This window comes from Cornus florida, unplaced genomic scaffold (genome assembly GCF_030987335.1).
Source record: "Cornus florida cultivar Cherokee Brave unplaced genomic scaffold, ASM3098733v1 CherokeeBrave_3.0.0_Hap2_Chr06, whole genome shotgun sequence".
Taxonomy (NCBI): domain Eukaryota; kingdom Viridiplantae; phylum Streptophyta; class Magnoliopsida; order Cornales; family Cornaceae; genus Cornus; species Cornus florida.
The window spans coordinates 78,296,611-78,316,364 of record NW_026775576.1 but is presented as its reverse complement, the minus strand read 5'-3'; the positions used below and the strand labels follow the sequence as shown (position 1 = coordinate 78,316,364).

The 19,754-nt window shown below is 30.7% G+C and overlaps 1 protein-coding gene across 1 annotated transcript; it reads right to left on the bottom strand.

The window, feature by feature from the left end:
* Nucleotides 1–13,686: 13,686 nt before the first annotated feature.
* On the bottom strand, nucleotides 13,687–16,334 carry LOC132312224 (pirin-like protein). Its single transcript, XM_059810503.1, has 6 exons — nucleotides 16,200–16,334; nucleotides 16,039–16,088; nucleotides 15,875–15,913; nucleotides 15,736–15,764; nucleotides 14,881–15,047; nucleotides 13,687–14,316 (listed from the first exon to the last, which is right to left on the bottom strand). The coding sequence occupies exons 1-6, from the start codon at nucleotides 16,301–16,303 to the stop codon at nucleotides 13,812–13,814; spliced, it is 894 nt and encodes a 297-aa protein (XP_059666486.1). The 5' UTR covers nucleotides 16,304–16,334; the 3' UTR covers nucleotides 13,687–13,811.
* Nucleotides 16,335–19,754: the final 3,420 nt, after the last annotated feature.

Here is a 19,754-nt window from a genome sequence, read left to right as displayed (position 1 = left end):
TGCTTTATCGTCGCTTAGGAACACACCGATATGAACTGGGTTTTGCTGCTTGGAGCTCGCCGGAATTGAGTTTGGTTTTGCCGACACTAGGAGCTCGTTGGAACTGGGTCAGTTCATTTCTGTCGTTCGTCGTCAGAGAAGAACTAGGTTTCGCTAAGCCTATAATCCGAATTGAGTTTGGTTTTGCCGACTACAGTCGATTGTTTCGACGGGAGGGTTTGTGTGTATTTGCATCTCTGTGTGTGAGGGTTTGTGAGAAGGGAGAGAGAAAGGAGGAAAAGAGAGGTAGAGAGAAAAAGAGAAAGGTTCACATAGAGGTGGGGGCGATGGGTAGTTTGGTCACAAAAATAATCAATATGAGGTCAAAGGGTAGTATAGTCCTTTAACACTTCAAAAGTCATCTGACTTGATATTTAGGGTGAAGTGAAATGCTAAATCACTAATTCAAATATAAGTGAAATCTAAAACAAAAATGTTCTTATAAGTGTAATATGACCTAACCACAGGGGGGTCTAGGTGTAATTTACCCTATCTTTAAAGAATGAACAAAAATTGAAACTTTAAAGAATATGCAAAATTTGAAATTGAAAATTGGTCCTTCAACTTCTATATTAAATATTCTCTTCATATTTAAAGTGAATTTAAATTCTAAATTAATTAGTTTTTTTCTAAGAAGCACGGATACGGATACGAGACACGGGTACGATACGATACGGATACGGATACGGCGATACGGCAAATTTTAAAAGAACAGAACAAGGACACGACAATGATATGACAATAAAATAATAATATATATTATAATATATATATATATATATATATATATATATATATTTACTCAATTTTTAATTTATTTTTAATAAATATAACTTTTAAGCCCATTATTAGCTTGAAAAATATAGGCCCAAATATCTTAAAAATATAAACAAAAAAAAAAAAGAGGTATCACTTCTCTCTTTCTTATAATTTTATTTTATTTTATTTTTTGAAAGTTGAATGTTGTATAAATAAAGTAGTTACAAAAAATTACAATGGCCTTGCCATGATCAAAGGTCCAGCGGCTCCAGCCCAAGAAGCTAAGTTTGGACAACGACCAACAGGTTAGCAACATTACAAGTGTTAGGAGCAAGGCCCAGCCCAACAAGGCCTAGCCCAACAGGACAGCTACTAGAGAAAACCCTAGAGTAATTGCTTCCAAATAGGAATCATCCGAAAATTAGAATGAGGCGACGAAGACGCTGTTAGATCCGAAGGCTCAGCCGGCGACCTCATAAGACGGCAGATGCTATTAGATCCGAAGGCGATGAAGACGCTATTAGATCAATTCCAAATAAGAATTGATCGCAAACTATTTTCGAAGCTTTTCATTGGCCAAAAGTTTGAAAATGCAAGTTCTCTCTTATCTTGAAACAGACTTTCTCATCTCCTCCATCTCTCTCCCTCCCTCAATCTGTTTTCTATGCATACACACAATCATATATATGTATATATCTCTTCATCCCTCTCTCTCTTTTCTTTTCTTTTTTTCTTTTTTTCTTTTTTTATTACAAAAAATTTGAACGCTGTGTCTTATGCGCGTGTCGCCGGCGTGTCCTTTGCCTGTGTCGGGCATGAAAAAAATAATAAAAAAATAGGACACCTCAAAAGATCAAAGTGCCCGACACGTGTCGGGCCTTCGACACGCATGTCCGTATCGGACACGTGTCTGACACTGGTATGACCGCCCATTTCCACGTGTTGATGTTTCATAGGTGTTTTTTAATATCATATTTTTTTATTTTTAATAATTGTGTATTTTTAAGAAATCTAGAATAAAAATTATTGTATCAATATAGAAGTAAAAGAAACTAACCTTTTTGAGCTCTTTGCAAGAGATTCTCGTAATTTTTGTATTATTTCAATTTTGTCTCATGATATTTTGTATTATTTTGCAATCGTTTTTTTTCCTTCCGTTAATCATAAAGACAACATTTATGTCCAAGAGAATTAAAATAAAATATAAGATTCAAGAAAATAAACCATGAATAACAACATGAAGGTTTGCAATGAGATTGCATGAGTTAGAAATGAAAATACAATCATAAAATTAATTAAATTTTCAAATATAACTGAAATTTGAATAGTGATGTAGCAATTAGTACAATGATTAAAATGATCCATTGGTGTATCATCGTTAAAGAATGAATAAAAACTGAAATTGGGAAGGTTGCACCTTCAAATTCTATATTAAATACTATATTTTTTTATTTAAAAAAAATTGAAATCCCAAGATACTAAATAAACTACGTCAGTATAAACAAGAAAACAAAATACCAAAAAAAGAAGTCGAATTTGGTTTGGTCTACCCATTAAGGGGATATATAATGTACAGATCACACAGCCTTCTTATTGGGAGATTTGTTGATTGAATTTTATCATAAATGATAACTTGCATTATCTTTAAAGAATGAACAAAAATTGAAACTTTAAAGAATGAGCAAAATTTGAAATTGAAAATTGGTCCTTCAACTTCTATATTTAATATTCTCTTCATATTTAAAGTGAATTTAAATTTTAAATTAATTACTCTCTTTTAATATCATATTTTTTTTTTCTTATTGGGAGATTTGTTGATTTAATTTTATCATAAATGATGACTTGCATTATCTTTAAAGAATGAACAAAAATTGAAACTTTAAAGAATGAGCAAAATTTGAAATTGAAAATTGGTCCTTCAACTTCTATATTAAATATTCTCTTCAAATTTAAAGTGAATTTAAATTTCAAATTAATTACTCTCTTTTAATATCATATTTTAAAAAAAAAAAAAATGTAAAAGTGTTAAGAAATTACTTACACATTTAGAATAGTATATATATATATATATATAAAGAAATTCAACCCTAAACTAATTATTATATGTGTGTATATTAATGAAAATAATAAATTGAAATATATATATCAAATGAAATTTTATATATATATCAATAAATTAAATGTTAAGATTCTTACACATTTATAATAGTATAGATATAGATATAGATATATAGACATGTCATGAATATGCATTTTAACAAAAAATTTCCTAAAATAAAAAAATAATTATTAACTAAAATAAATTACATCGTCAACAACTTTGCTGGTCACATTGAATCCTTGTGTGGCAATGCCCAAGCGTTTGGTCACGTATTCCATCAATCCAAACAAGTAAGATGAGAGTCCTCTTACCAACCACATCCGCTGAGCACTCCACCATCTTTTTACAGTACCATTTTCTAGGACGAAGCCAAGGCAATCTTGCACCTTAAAGTGAATTGCACATTATATAATTTTTAAAGCGTTTGGCCAATACTCCTTGCTGTGAACTAACACCACCTATAACTTCATATGAATCATAGAAGAGAACAGAAAACACATTAAAATGAACTCACCCAGGGCATTGAGCACTGGTTTAGTTATCTTAGACCTCTCTATATCTTTAGGCTTATTGGTTTCAGACCTTGTTAATATGGCCTCATTTGCTTCCTTTAACGGGACGATATACATCCCAAGCTCAGTTAAATCCTGAACAAGATTTCATCATCTGCCAGACCCCTCCCAGCGCTAGCACCCTCGTCGTCCAAATAAAGATTGGTGGTGCCGGGGATGTTACAATGAAGGCGAAGGGCTTCTATGGTAATGCCCATTGTAATAGGAGAAAGGTCGAAGAAAGAAAAAAAACGAAAGAAATGAACAAATATTTAAAAGAGACAAATAAAAGTTTAAACACATTATCAATTTTCTATTTAAGGAAGAGGAATAGTTTTTCACTAATTAAATATGCATATATATATTTATATGTGGAATGTGCTATTTTTTTTGGAATTAATGTCAATATACGGGCATGAATTAATACTTTAAGAGAAATGATATGCTGTCCGACCAAAATGGCCGAACCTTAGTCCGAATCTGATATGGCATCTGATGTGGCTGCCACATCTTTATCCAAAAAAAAAACTTCTATTCTTTGATACTCTCTCTGCTCTGGACCTTTTCTTCGCGATTCTGCAACCCCCTCTTTGATACTGTCTCCTATTCTTCGCGATTCTCTAAAACAACCCCCCCCCTCTATCCTCTCTCTTCCTCTGTTTCTGGTTCTCATCTGGTTAGTTTTTCTCTCTATTTTCTCTTTCTTCGGTTCATCAATTCTCTCTCTCTCTCTCTTCGAGTCTCTCTCATCTTTGTTTCTGGGCTATTTCATCCATATGAACAAGGAAACAAATACATGGATCTAGGTACTTTTTATCCATCAAAACAAGCAAACAAAAAAAATCATCCACCCAAAAATATCTAAGCACAACCATGGCCATGGATTACAGGAGCTAGATGAATCTAAACACCACCATGGATTACAGGAACTAGCATATAATAGCTTTGAAGATATATTTAGACATAAGTTGTTCCTCTCTCTGATTCTACCCCTTTCTCTCCAATTTCGGAAAATGGAACCGAAAAAATGGAGAGCATTAAAAATTTAAAATTCCATTTACTGTTCGTTAATATATCTTCCTGCTCATGGATTTTTCCTCTTTTCAATTCCGACTCTCTTTGATTTCGCATATAATCCCTAATTTTCTATCTTCATACATTCAATTTTGGTCCGTATGTTTATGACTGAAGCCATAATTTTTTTTTGTGGATTTCTGATGTTTAGAGTTGTAGATAACTTTGTCTTGTTTTTGGACTTCTATGTGCAAGAAATATGCCAAATCACACAGCAAGAGTTTGAAGAAGAATTGAAAAACAAGGAGAAATTGATGAGAGAACTAGAAGGCAGATTAAACAGAGAGAGAGAGAATACCAAGTGTTTCGTTCATGGAAATTTTTCCCAGAACCAGAGAGAGTAGAGGGGAGAGAAATTTATGGGAAGGGATAACGTGGTTGTGCCACGGAGGAGTCGGACAAAAGTTCGGCCATTTTAGTCGGACCGCGTATCACTATTCATACTTTAATGAACTTTTTATATTTGAAAAAAAAATATATCAAAAGTTTTAAGAAATTCCTTACACTTTTACATAGACCAGCAAAAGTGCACGTGTATAATGCACCTGATAAAAAAAATCCTTGGAAAAAAAATTACATTTAAAATTTCTTAAAATTATAAAAAATAATAAGTTGAACAATTTAAGTGTAGAAATGAAATATAATATAATGTGCTATCATATAAACCACTTTATATATATATATATATATATTTGTAGAGACATAATAATATTGTAACACATCATAAACTGTTCTATTTTTTTTTTCTTGTCTTTTAAATATTTCTGTTTTGAACTTGTACAAATAAGTTCACATCTCAAAAACAAAATAACAATTATGAATATATAAATTATTCTTGGCTTGCAATCATAAGTATAAAATATAGTTGTCACAACTTGCATATTTTTCACAAATTTTCACATCAATTATCCTAGAAAAGCTCTAATAGTTAATCATTTCAGTCCCTAAATTGTTGAAACCTAAAAAATAATAAATAAAATTTAATTTAATACAAAAAACACCCCACCGAAAATGCCGAAACCTTATGTATGTTTTTTTTTCTTTCTTGAAAACGAATGATGGAAAGTCCATTCCATCACAACATAATTCACTTAAGGGAAAACAAGAGATTTGAGTTATATTCATATTCAATGTGAGAAAGATTATATATCACCTTAAATGGAGCCTGACTTCCTAAAGGCTTATGAGAAAATTGGAGAATTAATTTATTCAGTTCTAAAAAAATTGACTTCCTAAAGGCTTATGAGAAAATTGGAAAATTAATTTATTCCGTTCTAAAAAAATTTAATTTGTAACATATAACTATCACAAATTTGATAATGAATTAAAAATTCAAACACCAATCACTTGCATGCCAATATTTCTCCATAAATAATATTTCTTCTTACTTGAAGAGTTTTAGTATTTAATATTTCTTCTTACTTTTTTTTTTTTTTTTTTTGACAATTAATTATAATTGACTAATTTACTCTATAAATCATAGTACTTAAAAATAATTGCAAACAAGAAAGTAAGAACTGGCTTAAGGTTATCCAATATTGCTGCTAAAGTTGGAGAGTCAACTTACCTAATATTGCTGCCAGAGTACTTGACGCCTTTATATCCAAATATCTTTAAGAATTTCCTACAATTTTTTATTTTAGGTAACAGGACTTCTATATATAATTAAATAGAGTAATTTTATCCATAAGAACAAATTGGTTGGAGATACATATGAATATATGTGCATTATTTAAATCATAGGAAGTCATGGAGGAAGAATTTGCATTGGAGGGTCACTTGTTTCTGCCAAAAGAGAAAGAAGGAAAAAATTGAGAAATTTTATTTTTAGTACTAATATATGAGAATGCACAAATATTATTAAGTTAATAAAAGAATGAATAACTTGGTAGATATATATATAAATAAATTGTTGGAATTGAAATATGAAATATGGAAGAAGATTGAGGATGCCAAATTCATTATAATAAACATTGCTGCTTTACTTGTCATTGCCATGCCCACCTCGTGCACTCTATCACCACCATTGTTATAGAAGGCAAAAATGCATCGTTTCAATAAGGTTGTAATCTCATCTAAATAGATATGTTTCATCACCTTGGTAACCGTAAATAATGAGCCATCACATAATTTAAGAAATATCTGTTAAGAAACTTTGTAAACAATGAACCATCACATAATTTAAAGATACCATTAGTAATATTTTTAAACAAAAATTGTACTTTTGTTTTTCTTTTACATTTTTTTTTTTGGTTGCGTGTATTTATTTATTTTTGTTTTTAAACAAATATGGTACCTTTTTTTTTTTTTTTTTCCTTTTACATTTTTTTTTAATAATGTGAATTAAGCTTTAGAATTTTTGGAAAGGAACGGGGTTCCTTTTTAAATAGTGGGAATATTATAGTTTTTTTATTTTATTTATCATTTTATGCTTTTTTTTTTTCTTATTTTTAATTTGTGAGAGTTAAATAAGGTGATTTAATGACACATCAATAGAATTTTTATATAGAAAAATTGGAAATTATATGAATCATAAGTGTTGTAAATAAATTGAAAATAAATTGAAAGATAATTTTGGTGCATTTGGAGAGACCCAAATCAAATGTAATGGCAGAAAACTAAAGGGTTGTAATCTTTATATTGTAACATTTAAAAAGAAATAAATCATTACACTTAATAGCAAGAAATTAATGGATTATAACCTTTATAGAGACATTATGAATCATTATGTAGTTAATATATATGTTAATAATTTAATTAAATTTAAATTAAGTAAAAATGAATGAAGTGGGGGTGGGGCATGCGTTTTAAAAACAAAAATGTATGTTTTTTTTTTTTTTCCTTTTACATTTTTCTTTTTCATTTTGTTGCGTGATTTTTTATTTTTATTTTTAAACAAATAGGGTACATTTTTTTTTCTTCTACAATTTTTTGTTTTGTTTGGAATAGTGTGAATTAGGCTTTAGAATTTTTTAAAAAATGTATATTTTTTTTTTCCCCTCTAGCCTTTTTTTTTTTTTTTTTTTTTTTTTTTTTTTTTTTTTTTTTCTTTTTCTTTTTGTTGCATGTACTTATTTATTTTTGTTTTTAAACAAATATGGTACTTTTTTTTTTTTTTTTCCCCTTTTACATTTATTTTTTTGAATAATGTGAATTAGGCTTTAGAATTTTTGGAAAGGAACAGGTTCCTTTTTAAATAGCGGGAATATTATAGTTTTTTATTTTATTTATGTTTTATTTTTTTTTCTTATTTTTAATTTGTGAGAGTTAAATAAGGTGATTTAAAGACACATCATTAGAATTTTTATAAAGAAAAATTGGAAATTATATGAATCATAAGGGTTGTAAATGAATTGAAAATAAATTGAAAGATAATTTTGGTGCATTTGGAGAGACTCCAAATCAAATGTAATGGCAGAAAGTAAAGGATTGTAACCTTTATATCGTAACATTTAAAAAGAAATATATCATTACATTTAATTACAAAAAATTAAAGGGTTGTAAATTTTTATAGAGACATTATGAATCAATATGTAGTTAATATATATGTTAATAATTTATTTAAATTTAAATTAAGCAAAAATGTTTGAAGTGGGGGTGGGCATGCGTTTTTAAAACAAAAATGTATGTTTTTTTTTTTTTTTTCCTTTTACATTTTTCTTTTTCATTTTGTTGCGTGATTTTTTTTTGTTTTTGAACAAATAGGGTACATTTTTTTTTTCTTCTACAATTTTTTGTTTTGTTTGGAATAGTGTGAATTAGGCTTTAGAATTTTTAAAAAAATGTAAGTTTTTTTTTTTTTTTTTTCTTTTCTTTTTCTTTTTGTTGGGTGTATTTATTTATTTATTTTGTTTTTAAACAAATATGGTACTTTTTTTTTCCCATTTACATTTATTTTTTTGAATAATGTGAATTAGGCTTTAGAATTTTTGGAAAGTAACATGTTCCTTTTTAAATAGTAGGAATATTATAGTTTTTTAAATTTTATTTTATGTTTTTTTTTCCTTATTTTTAATTTGTGAGAGTTAAATAAGGTGATTTAAAGACACATCATTAGAATTTTTATAAAGAAAAATTGGAAATTATATGAATCATAAGGGTTGTAAATGAATTGAAAATAAATTGAAAGATAATTTTGGTGCATTTGGAGAGACTCCAAATCAAATGTAATGGCAGAAAGTAAAGGATTGTAACCTTTATATCGTAACATTTAAAAAGAAATAAATTATTACATTTAATTGTAAAAAATTAAAGGGTTGTAAATTTTTATAGAGACATTATGAATCATTATGTAGTTAATATATATGTTAATAATTTATTTAAATTTAAATTAAGCAAAAATGTTTGAAGTGGTGTGGGCATGCGTTTTCAAAACAAAAATGTATGTTTTCTTTTTTCTTTTTACGTTTTTCTTTTTCTTTTTCATTTTGTTGCGTGACTATTTTTTTGTTTTTGTTTTTAAACAAATATGGTACATTTTTTTTTTCTTCTACAATTTTTTGTTTTGTTTGGAATAATGTAAATTAGCCTTTAGAATTTTTGGGAGGAAATTTTCAGAAAGGAACTGTTCATTTTTAAATAGTGGGGATATTATAATTTTTTTGTTTCTTATTAAGGAGTATTATTTATTTGAAAGAGTTAAATAAGGTGAATTAATGATACGTAAAATTGAGGTTTTTAATAAATAAAATTTAAAAATTATATGACTCAGAAGGGTTGTAAATAAATAAAAATTAAATTGGTAGATAGTTTTGGTGCGTTTGTATAGACTCCCAATCAAATGTAATAACAGAAAATTAAATGATTTTTCATTTGGAACCGATATATAAAATTTAAAGAGACATAATCATTACACGTAATGAGAAGAAACTAAAGTGTTGTAACATTTATATAGACATTATGAATCATTATACAGTTAATGTATGTGTTAACAATTTTTCTAAATTTAAAATAAGCAAAAATGTTTGAAGTGGAGTGGAGTGGATGTTTATTTTAGAAACAAAAAATGTGTGTTTTATTTATACAGTTAATATATATGTTAACAATTTTTCTAAGTTTAAAATAAGCAAAAATATTTGAAGTGGAGTGGATGTGTATTTTAGAAACAAAAAAGGTGTGTTTTATTTTCCTTTTACATTTTTTTTTTTAGTTGTGAGAGTTAAATAAGGTGATTTAATGACACGTCATTAGAATTTTTATAAAGAAAAATTGAAAATTGTTTGAATTATAAGGTGATTTAATGTTTAGTATTTAATGAAATAATTTAGTATTTTTTAAAAATCTAAAAATGTTAAGAAATTAGCTACACTTTTAGAATAATATAGATATAGATATAGATAGATATAGATTAGTATTTAATGAAATAATTTTGTATTTTTAAAAAATCTAAAAATGTTAAGAATTAGCTACACTTTTTAGAATAATATAAATATAGATATATAAACACACGGGAGAGACAATAAAATTCAAGAAAGAGGATAATATTATCTTATAAAATTAAATTTTAATATTTCATAAAAATAGAAAAAATATATTAATTATAACTATTTTTGTAACTAATAACAGATGGCCACGGTAGACCGTCACAACCACGGCTGCAGTTGACAGTCCTCTTTCAATACACGTTTTTAGCGCCAACACCAACCACACCCAACCTCTTAGACGAAGTTGACTTTGAAACGCAATCTGGAAGCTATTGTCCTTCAATTGCAGCATAGGTACTAGGGTCTCGCCATACACAATTATCTCATTTTAGCAGCCAAAGACCAACACTTCTTATCAGACCCACCTCTACGTACAATCCATTTGTTATAAGTGAAATTTGTCTCACGTCATGTTTGGATGGAGGTTGAAGTGTGTATAAATAGGTGAATATGTAGCATTACCTGATAGTTTGAGCTTTTGAGTAAATGGGTAAGCGCTCACCCATTACAGTAGGTATCAGAGTCAGACTCAGTCCTTAATCCGGTGTTACGCCAAGCGCCCGGCTCGAAAGGCGTTCGGATTTGCCTCCGGGTAGACAGGGTGGTCCGACCGTAACGAAGGCGTTCCGTGAGTTCGGGCGGGGGAGAATATTACAAGTAAAATTTGTCCCACATCGAATTTGGATGAGAGTTGAAGTGTGTATAAATGGGTGAGTATGTAACACTAGCCAATAGTTCGAACTTTTGAGTAAATGGTAAGTGCATAACCCTGAACTATAAGGCAATTGCAAAAAAAATCTCTGCCGTTTTGATGCTTTTTGCTGACGTGTCAACACAACATCTCATACATCAATAGAAAATTGGAAACACCATCACGTCATCACTCCACCACCACTACACCTCATTTTAGTGGGAAGCACTTGTCCAAAAAATGGTTTGTTCATTACTCGACCATCTCGGCTGGTTATGTTTATGTGAGAAGAAATACAGAGGAGGAGGATGAGATAACCAGGAAGCCTAGTGGACCTCGCATTCCTCAAGTAACAATCACATGGCACCAGCGGCGATGAGGACGACGTAGCCCATAGAGTGATGTTTTTTTGTTGATCAAGCAGCAAAACAGAGATACCCAAGGCCAAGGCCCAATCCGAAGGAAGTCGACCTCAGGTGAAAAACAGCCAATGGGTAAGCAATGTCAGAGCCCAGCCCAATCCTATAAAGATACCCATTAATCAATTGAGTTGACCTCGTTTTAAACCCGCTAATCACAACTCTTTCCATGCATCTTCTTCAAGGCATAGGGGGAAGTTGGGTGCAATGGGGACTCAAGATGACGACCTTGGGGACCTCCAGTGAGGGCTGCCGATGACGTAATCAGGCAACGAAAATTTGTTCAAGAAAGAGCCCATTTGATATTGCTGTTGAACCATTTTAAAGCTATGTTATTTTAACATTTCACCGCTAAATGTGTTTGTTATTTAAATGTCCTTTCTTTTTTATTTATTACAATTTGATAAGTAATTTACAATTATTTCTTGTAATTTTTATTCATTAAATTTAAAATTAATGGGAGAATCGCGTGTGTGAGGATGTATATTTTTAATGTGCGAGTAAAATAAAATGAGTAAAAGGGCAGAAGAATTTTTTTTGAAGAAAGTGGAGGGTGATTTGACCAGGATATATAAATTCCTCCTGAAATCAGCATCCATCCATCGTTTTGCACAAGCTATAATTATAAATGTGATTTCAGTAATGATTCATATACCCAAATTCAATCATACCTTTTCTTTTCCTTAAATCTTTTTGGGGTGAATTAACTTGATGTATATTAAGTAGGTTATGTAGATCATAAGATCCTAAATCTTCTAAGTTGGAGCTTTATAAAACTCAAACCTTAGATAAAAATCCTACAGTTGGTCAACTGGTACATGAACAATGCTATTGAAGCTCATAATAAGTTCTTAAACACTCTATAAGAACTTTTATCCCTTAGATATATTTTAAGCCGTAAATATAGGTTCTACTTAAAACATATCTAAGGTTCCACTTGAAACATATTTAAAGGTAGATAAGTTTTTAGCTAATATTTTAAGTGACTCTTTGGCGCAAATATATATATATTTTTGTTACATAGATAATATCGTTCCAAATGACCAGAGTTAAGAACTACAAGTCCAAGACAGCCTAAAGAACAAGAGGTTTTGGCATTCTCATGCAATTTATTTTATTATTATTATTATTATTTTTTTTTTTTTCTTCTTCCTCTTCTTTAGTTAGTCTAGGATATTTGTGAAGGCACGAACTCTTAGGACTCCTCAACAACTCGATTAATTCCCGAAAACCTGAAAGAGCGCCTCTCCACTCGGGTCGGGTAAATCACTGCAGTGATAGCAGAGACTAACTACAAAGAATACCCAGTGGGACTCGAATCCCAAACCTTGGGTTTACTATAGGGCTGCAAGTTGGGTTGGCCCAACCCAGCCCAGCCCCAACCCAACCTCAACCTGAATCGGGTTGGGTTGGGCCAACCCGAATTACACCCAACATGGATTGTAATCATAACCCGAACTGAATTTTTCGAGCGGGTTGGGTCGGGTTGACGGGTTGAGATTTTTTTTTAATTATTTTTTTTTTGGGGAAATTTATATATATTATATATTATATATATATGTATATTATATATTTTTTATTATATTATTATTATTATTTTATATATATATATATTTAGGGCAAATCGTTTCAGCCTTACCAATCGCCGCCTCCATCTCTCTTCATGTTCTCAACTCTGAACTTGCCTTCTCTCTCTCTCTCTCTCCAACTGCAAAGTACTAAATCTAAAAGAATCAGAATTTCAAAACCTATATATTTCAGTTTATCCATCTGTTGCAATAATCAAAAGTTCAAAACCTATTACCTATATCAAAACCCAAATCGGCATATCATTTCAGATTGTTCTAAAAATCAAAACCCATATCTTTCAGTTTCCATCGCCTGCTGTTCCAGTTCGGGTTTGCCGTTCGCAAGCTTCAGCCGCTGTCTTTCAACTCTCAAGCTTCGCCCATGGACGGCGGCAGAGAGAGAAAGAGAAAGAAAAAGAAGAGAGAGAAAGAAAGAAAGGAGAAAAAAAAAAAAATTAAATAAGCCCCTCTCAACTCTCAAGCTTCGCCCATGAATGGCCGCAGAGAGAGAAACAGAAAGAAGAGAGAGATGATGAGAGAGAGAGTTAACGAAGAGAAGAGAAGGATGATGAGAGAGAGTGTTAGCGAAGGATGAGGAGAGAGAAAGTTAGGGTTTGTGATATGTGTTTATCGTGGAATTTTTTTTTTTTAAATTTTTTTTTTTTTTTTTTATGAAATGTTTAATTTGGGTTCTCGGGTTGAACCCAGCCCAAACTGAATAAGGTTGGGTTTTGAAAAAACCCAACCCGACTTAAACCCGAATTGTGAATTTATATGTCCAGATTTTAAAATTTATGGGCTGGACTCGGGTTGGGCTGGGCTAGCTCGCCCAAGTTGCACCCCTAGTTTACTAAGCTCCAAAGTTCAGCGAGTAAATTACTAGGCATATCTGAAACGGATGGTACAGTGTTTTGTTATTATGTGTAGCCCTAATATAATATGTGTGTGTGTGTTTAGAGAGAGCTAGACATTTTAAGATTATAAAACCTACTCAATTGAAAAGTTGACAATTGATGTTTGGTCCTGCTCTCATGGAAAATTGAACACATTCACTTGTATAATTAATCTTAATCATTCCTTAAGTGAAAGATACATTCTGAGACACAATAACAAGTACTCCTATTTCCCACTCAATTTGAAATCAAACAATAAACATGAAAAAAGGAGGATGAAAAACTAAAATATACTAATAATCAAGGCCAATTGTGGCTTCAGATCTCCAATGCTTGGCTTTCTCAAATCCATTAATGCAATTCTCAAAATCTTCAATTGTTTGGTCAATCTCTTCTTGAGTGTTCATCACAAAAGGCCCAAGTTGCACCACAGGTTCCCCCAATGGTTCACCTCCAACCAGAATAAACCTGAGGGGTTTGGAGGACTTGTTCCATGCCTCGAGGCCATCTCCGGTGCCTAGAAGAAGAAGGTGGTGTGCTGTTACAGGCGTAGATCTTGAGTTTCCGAAGACACCATCGCCTTCTAAAACATACACAAACGAGTTCCACAATGTCGGTATTGGCTGCTGAATTTGAGCTCCTGGTTTCAGAGTGAAGTCCAAGTACATGGTAGGGGTCCTTGTGTATATAGGTGACTTTGTTCCCAAGGCCTCACCGGCTATAACTCTAACCTTCACCCCATCTTTCGCAGCCTCTGCTATGTCCTTGCTCATCATTTCTTGATACCTTGGCTCAATCCTATCATTAAGCAAAATAAGTAGTGATTATAATTGATATTTGAATGTCTCGATCTGCAAAGATCAAGTACATAAAAGTTCAATCCCATCAATATAAATTCTATAATATATTGTGAAAATGTGAAAATATGATTTATTATAATGTAAAATCAGTTTTCGATCTGAGAGTATAAAGTTGGCTCAATCCTAAATCATTAAGCAAAACTAGTAATTAAAAATGAAGTTTGAATGCCTCTGCAAAGATACTACTACCTTGTGGAAGTGTGAAACTATGTCTTATTAGATTGCAAAAACAGTTTTCTAGATTTAAAAAATAAAAAAGAAAATAAAAATAATTAAAAAAAGAAGTAGTATTTTAAGGAAACTACATAAAATTGTTATCTAAAATTAGGCATTTTAAACTCGGTTTCTGAAAACAATTTTTAAAAAATTGTTAACAAAATAATTTACAGTTTTAGAAAACTGAATCAAGCAGGCCGAAGAACAAAGCTCTAGGAAAGTCACTATCAGTGATGTCTTTTTTAAAATTTGGGATCAAAACAACTGAAGGCACAAAAATACCAACATTTTGTTTTTGGAGGACAGGTTGATCCACAACTGCAAGCCCTTTTGTATTCCCTGGGCTGCTGGCATCTCCGAGTGAACAATCCCTCTTCCCGCAGTCATCCACTGTAAGTCACCAGCTCCTATGGTCCCCTTGTGCCCCTCAAAATCTTCATGTGTTACAGCTCCCTGGTCACTCAAAAACATTAACATTTTCTTTCAACTAAGATGAAAAACACTGCTAGTGGCTATATTTCACCTCAGAAAAAGCCCATATAACTACAAGAAAACTATAATCTATATATCTAATAAGCATAGGATGATGATAGGGAAATAATTTTTATTGTAACATTTTCATGTCCTATTCTTGTCATTTATATTCTTTATGAAATACTAAGCATATAGTAAGATTGTACCTGGCCAAAATTGAAACTTCCCTAATCTGGTCAGACAATTTTGAGTCTTCCAATTTTAATTTTTTTCAAAACAAATGTTATTTTGTGAATAGTTGTACATTTCTTCAAAAATCATTTATATTGCTAGTACTCAATGCACCCATTACAACACTCAAATTAGCGCGATCAATACTGGGTAATGACACTTGCATGTAATGAAAAAAGAAAAAAGAAAACAATAGAGGCTGTTTCATCCTATTTTTTGTGGCTAAAATTAAGGAGCATTATGAGAAGTCCACTAGCTTTGATAAGTTATTGCATTTTTTTTTTCTCCTTAAAAATTCATGTAAATGTATGCGGCGCACCCACAGTATTGTTTATACCTAACATAGTTTGAACACTCAACTTTCTCAAACTCTTTGGGAGAGGAGAGTTCGTACTGTTTAAGCGTATGGTTACTGATAGATAAGTAATTGAATTACCTGCAACATGTAGGTGACAGTTTCAAACCCTGACCAGAGAAAAAACGAAGAATCAAAATCAATCCAATGCCAAATTCTCAATAAGCATAGTCAACTTTTCTCAACAAAAAAAATATAAATTGGGATTCAAAAATCAAACCTCTATGTGGATGATCAGGAAATCCAGAAGGAGCAGATACTGCAATATTAAAAATTTAAATTCTTAATCAATATATATATATATATATATATATATATATATAAGGTATTATTAAACATATGCATATAAAGTCCATTACATATCACAAAAACAGAAAAACCCACCTGAGAATTCATCCAAAAAAAGGAAAGGATCAAAGTACTTTAACTCATACCTAAAAAATCCAAACACCCACTTAGCCAAACAGAATAAAATCCTCATTTTCCATTTCATTCAATGGAATTAAGAACTTCCTCTCTCTCTCTATATATATATATATAATTACCTTCCAATACTTCTTCTAACAATGGCTCCAACACCTTCATGTTGAGGCCTGGCCTGAAACTTTCTGACCACAGAACGAGGTTCGTTAAGAACAATATCGGACATAGTGTTTGTTTCTGGGTTTGTATAAATGAGTTTGAATTTGAATTGTGAGAAGGAAAGTGAAATTTGTGCGTGTATTTATAGGGAGAGAAAGGGATGGTTTTTGGGTTAGTGTATAAATCTCCTTTAAGAGGAGGGCCCACATGTGGGAGTTTCCTTGAGATGGAGGAGGGAGGACGACTTCTTTATTTTTTGTTAATGATGTCAGCATAGCGTTATGATGATGTGCCCTTGGGTTCTTTTAATCTGGCGGTTCTATTGAGCGCCACGTGTCCATCAAACGGATCACATCTGTTAATCATTGAACTAGTAGCCGTAGGATTGTTAGCTACGGTCATATGAGAATACAACATTTGGTGGATGATAACCAAATGGCCAATAAATTAGTTGGTACAAGATATGCTATCACCATACGAAATAAAAGAGTTTAGATTTATGTTAATCGTATTCGTGTCATAATTATATTGACATTGATTGATCCATTAATTAAACGTGTTGTGTTTGTGTCAAAATTGTGTTAATACGAATTTACCCGTTAACTAAATGTGTCGTGTTCGTGTTTGGCTCTACTAACATAATTATGATACGATTAACCTGAATAACTAAACGTGTTATATTCGTATAAAAAATGATCTATGTAACTAAAAATGTAAAAGAAATGTTTCATGTTTGTGTCAAAAATGAATTAAATTGTGTCTTTTCGTGTCTTGACCCATTTATTAAATGGGTTATGCGTCTCATATTGTATTATACGTATAATAATCATATCGTATTCGTGTCAAGAGGTCTTGACATAATTAATAATCGTGTTGTATTCGTGTCGACTCTAATCGTGTTGACACGAACGTAACCCGTCAACACGACCTCTTCAAAGGGAGGTTAGGTTTGAACCTCAGTAGTAGTAGCATGCAAAAAGATAATTTTAACGACACTTAATATCATCATCACTGACGAAACTTGACATCATCCTCATTGTGACACAATTTTGTTACAACACATTATAGTAAAAAAAATGAATTTTTTTTTTTGGTCAAAGATAGAATGGACGACTTGACTTTTATTTTTTTATTTTATACTTTTTAATGTTTTTTATTAATAATTAAAGATGATGTGGTGAGCAAGATGTAAGTAGTCTTAAGCATTGTTCATACATTACTGAAACATGTTTAAGATTTTTGTTTTTTCTTCTTCTTTTTCTCATTAATGTCCAAATTCCGAACCACTTACTCATTAGTTTAAGAATTATAATATGTAGGCCACACAAAACTGACCCATTTTTTGGTTGGATAGTTTTAAAAGTTATTGATTACATGCAAGTGAGATCACATAGGCCCCTTGCATGTAATCAACGGCCTTAAATGCATTCACCTACTAATCAAAATTTTAAATTTAAGTGTAAATTGCAGTGATACTCCTTTAAATTTATTTAAAAAATAAGTAAATATAATTTAAGTCATTGCTGAACAATGACACTTTTCAAATTTGTAAATTTGAATAATGACGTCCTATTTTATAAAAAAATGAGTTAAACACGGTCTTAATTTATATGAAATATCTAATATACCCTAAGATATATTTTAATTCTTTCATAAAATGACCAAACTACTCGCTCCTTATCCTTTTTCTTTTCAATCCTATTTTTGCCCCCATTCTCGTCTCTTGTGGGGGTGGTTATGGATGGTGGTGGTGGTGGGTTGAATTTGGTTGTGGGTCTGATGGGGTGGTGGGGTGTGTGTGTGTAGGAAAGGGGACAAGGCCTAATTTGCGAGTGGTTGGGCTCTTGGTTGTGGACAGTGGTGGTGGTAGTGTTGTTTGGGTGTCAGTTTGGTGTTTGGAAGGTGAGGGTCATTTTGGTCAATTCATAAAAAATTATAAATTTAATTTAGTCAACTTTAAAGTCAAAGGGTAAACATGCACTTTCATCACGTGGGGGTTGTTTTTGTTTGGTTTAGCAAACATGGGGGTGGTATTGTTTAAAAATGGCCTAAATTGTATCTACCTATCTTTTAGACAAACCTGAACAAGTATCACTGCAATTTAACCTAAATTTAAACATCATTTTTTAATTAATACTTAAATTGGTTCAAATGAGAGATTCTACTTAATACTTAAATTGTATTTTTATCAATGAATGAATTACAAATAACATGGATTCTACTTAAGACAACAATGGTGATTTAATTCAACTTGGCAATCTATTTTGAATAACATTAAATAGTCCATTTTATGAGTCGACTGCACAATTAATCTTAATTTAATTCTATAAGTCGAGTTTAATTTCGATATAAGGATTTAAAATTTTGAATTAATTTGAATAGAATGATATATATAATTGATTGGTATTTGCTAATTTTACATTTGACACTTAATTTTTAAGTTCAGTAAAGTTAAGTTTTGATTTGACCTAATTGCTATTGAATTTTGTTTTTATGATACAATATATACTCTTACTTTTGGCTTGTGTGAATTCATATTCTCAAAATTTGCACCATTTCATTTTAAACTTCTTTCTCTTATTCATTTTTGCTTTTATTTCTCTATTTTTTTCCCCTAGCATTTGAGGAGAAAATATTGTTCTGAGTAAATAAAATTTATAAATATTTTAATGTTGTATTTAGTAGTATCGATTTGACACTTAAAATTTGAAATTGAAAAAAATTTAAAATAGAATCTGAAATAATTTTTTTTCAATTTCAAAGTCAAATACCAATTTGAAAGAATGTATGTAACAATTATTTCAATGATTTCATTACCAATTTACCACGAAGATCCATAGAACTATAAAATCACAATAGGAGTAATAATATTCATTAAACCTTCCCAATTTACCACGAAGATCCATAGAACTATAAAATCACAATAGGAGTAATAATATTCATTAAACCTTCCCAATAAAACATTTTCTTACATGATTTTCAATTTTATTTTATTTTAATTTTTTTCCTGCCCAACCATACATGATTTTCAATTAATAAGACATGACTGGATGAATATAAGAAGTGGGTAGTTAATGGGGTTGTCCATATTTCTTTGTCCACATTAAGGTCACTTGACCTTTTAGGTCCCATTACAAAAATATGTGAATCATACGACACTACGTACATGTCACCACAATATTCTATAAGCCATAAAACAATTACTCTTTCATAGCAATGTACAAATCTAGAAACAGTTAAAAAAAAATAATAATAATAATAATAAAAATAAAAATAAAAACAAAAACAAAAACTTAATTTATAACAATCATTGTTATTTTGATAATAATGGCTGTTCCTATGAAATTAATAGATTAATAACATATATGGGTCGAGTTCACTCTGAATTCAATTTTGAAATTTCTTTTACTGGGTTGGGCTATAATTACAAATTAATATATTATTCTAACGAATCAATTTTAACAGAAGATAAAATCATAAATGAGCTGTGATATTTTAAATAATGTATTGGATATGAA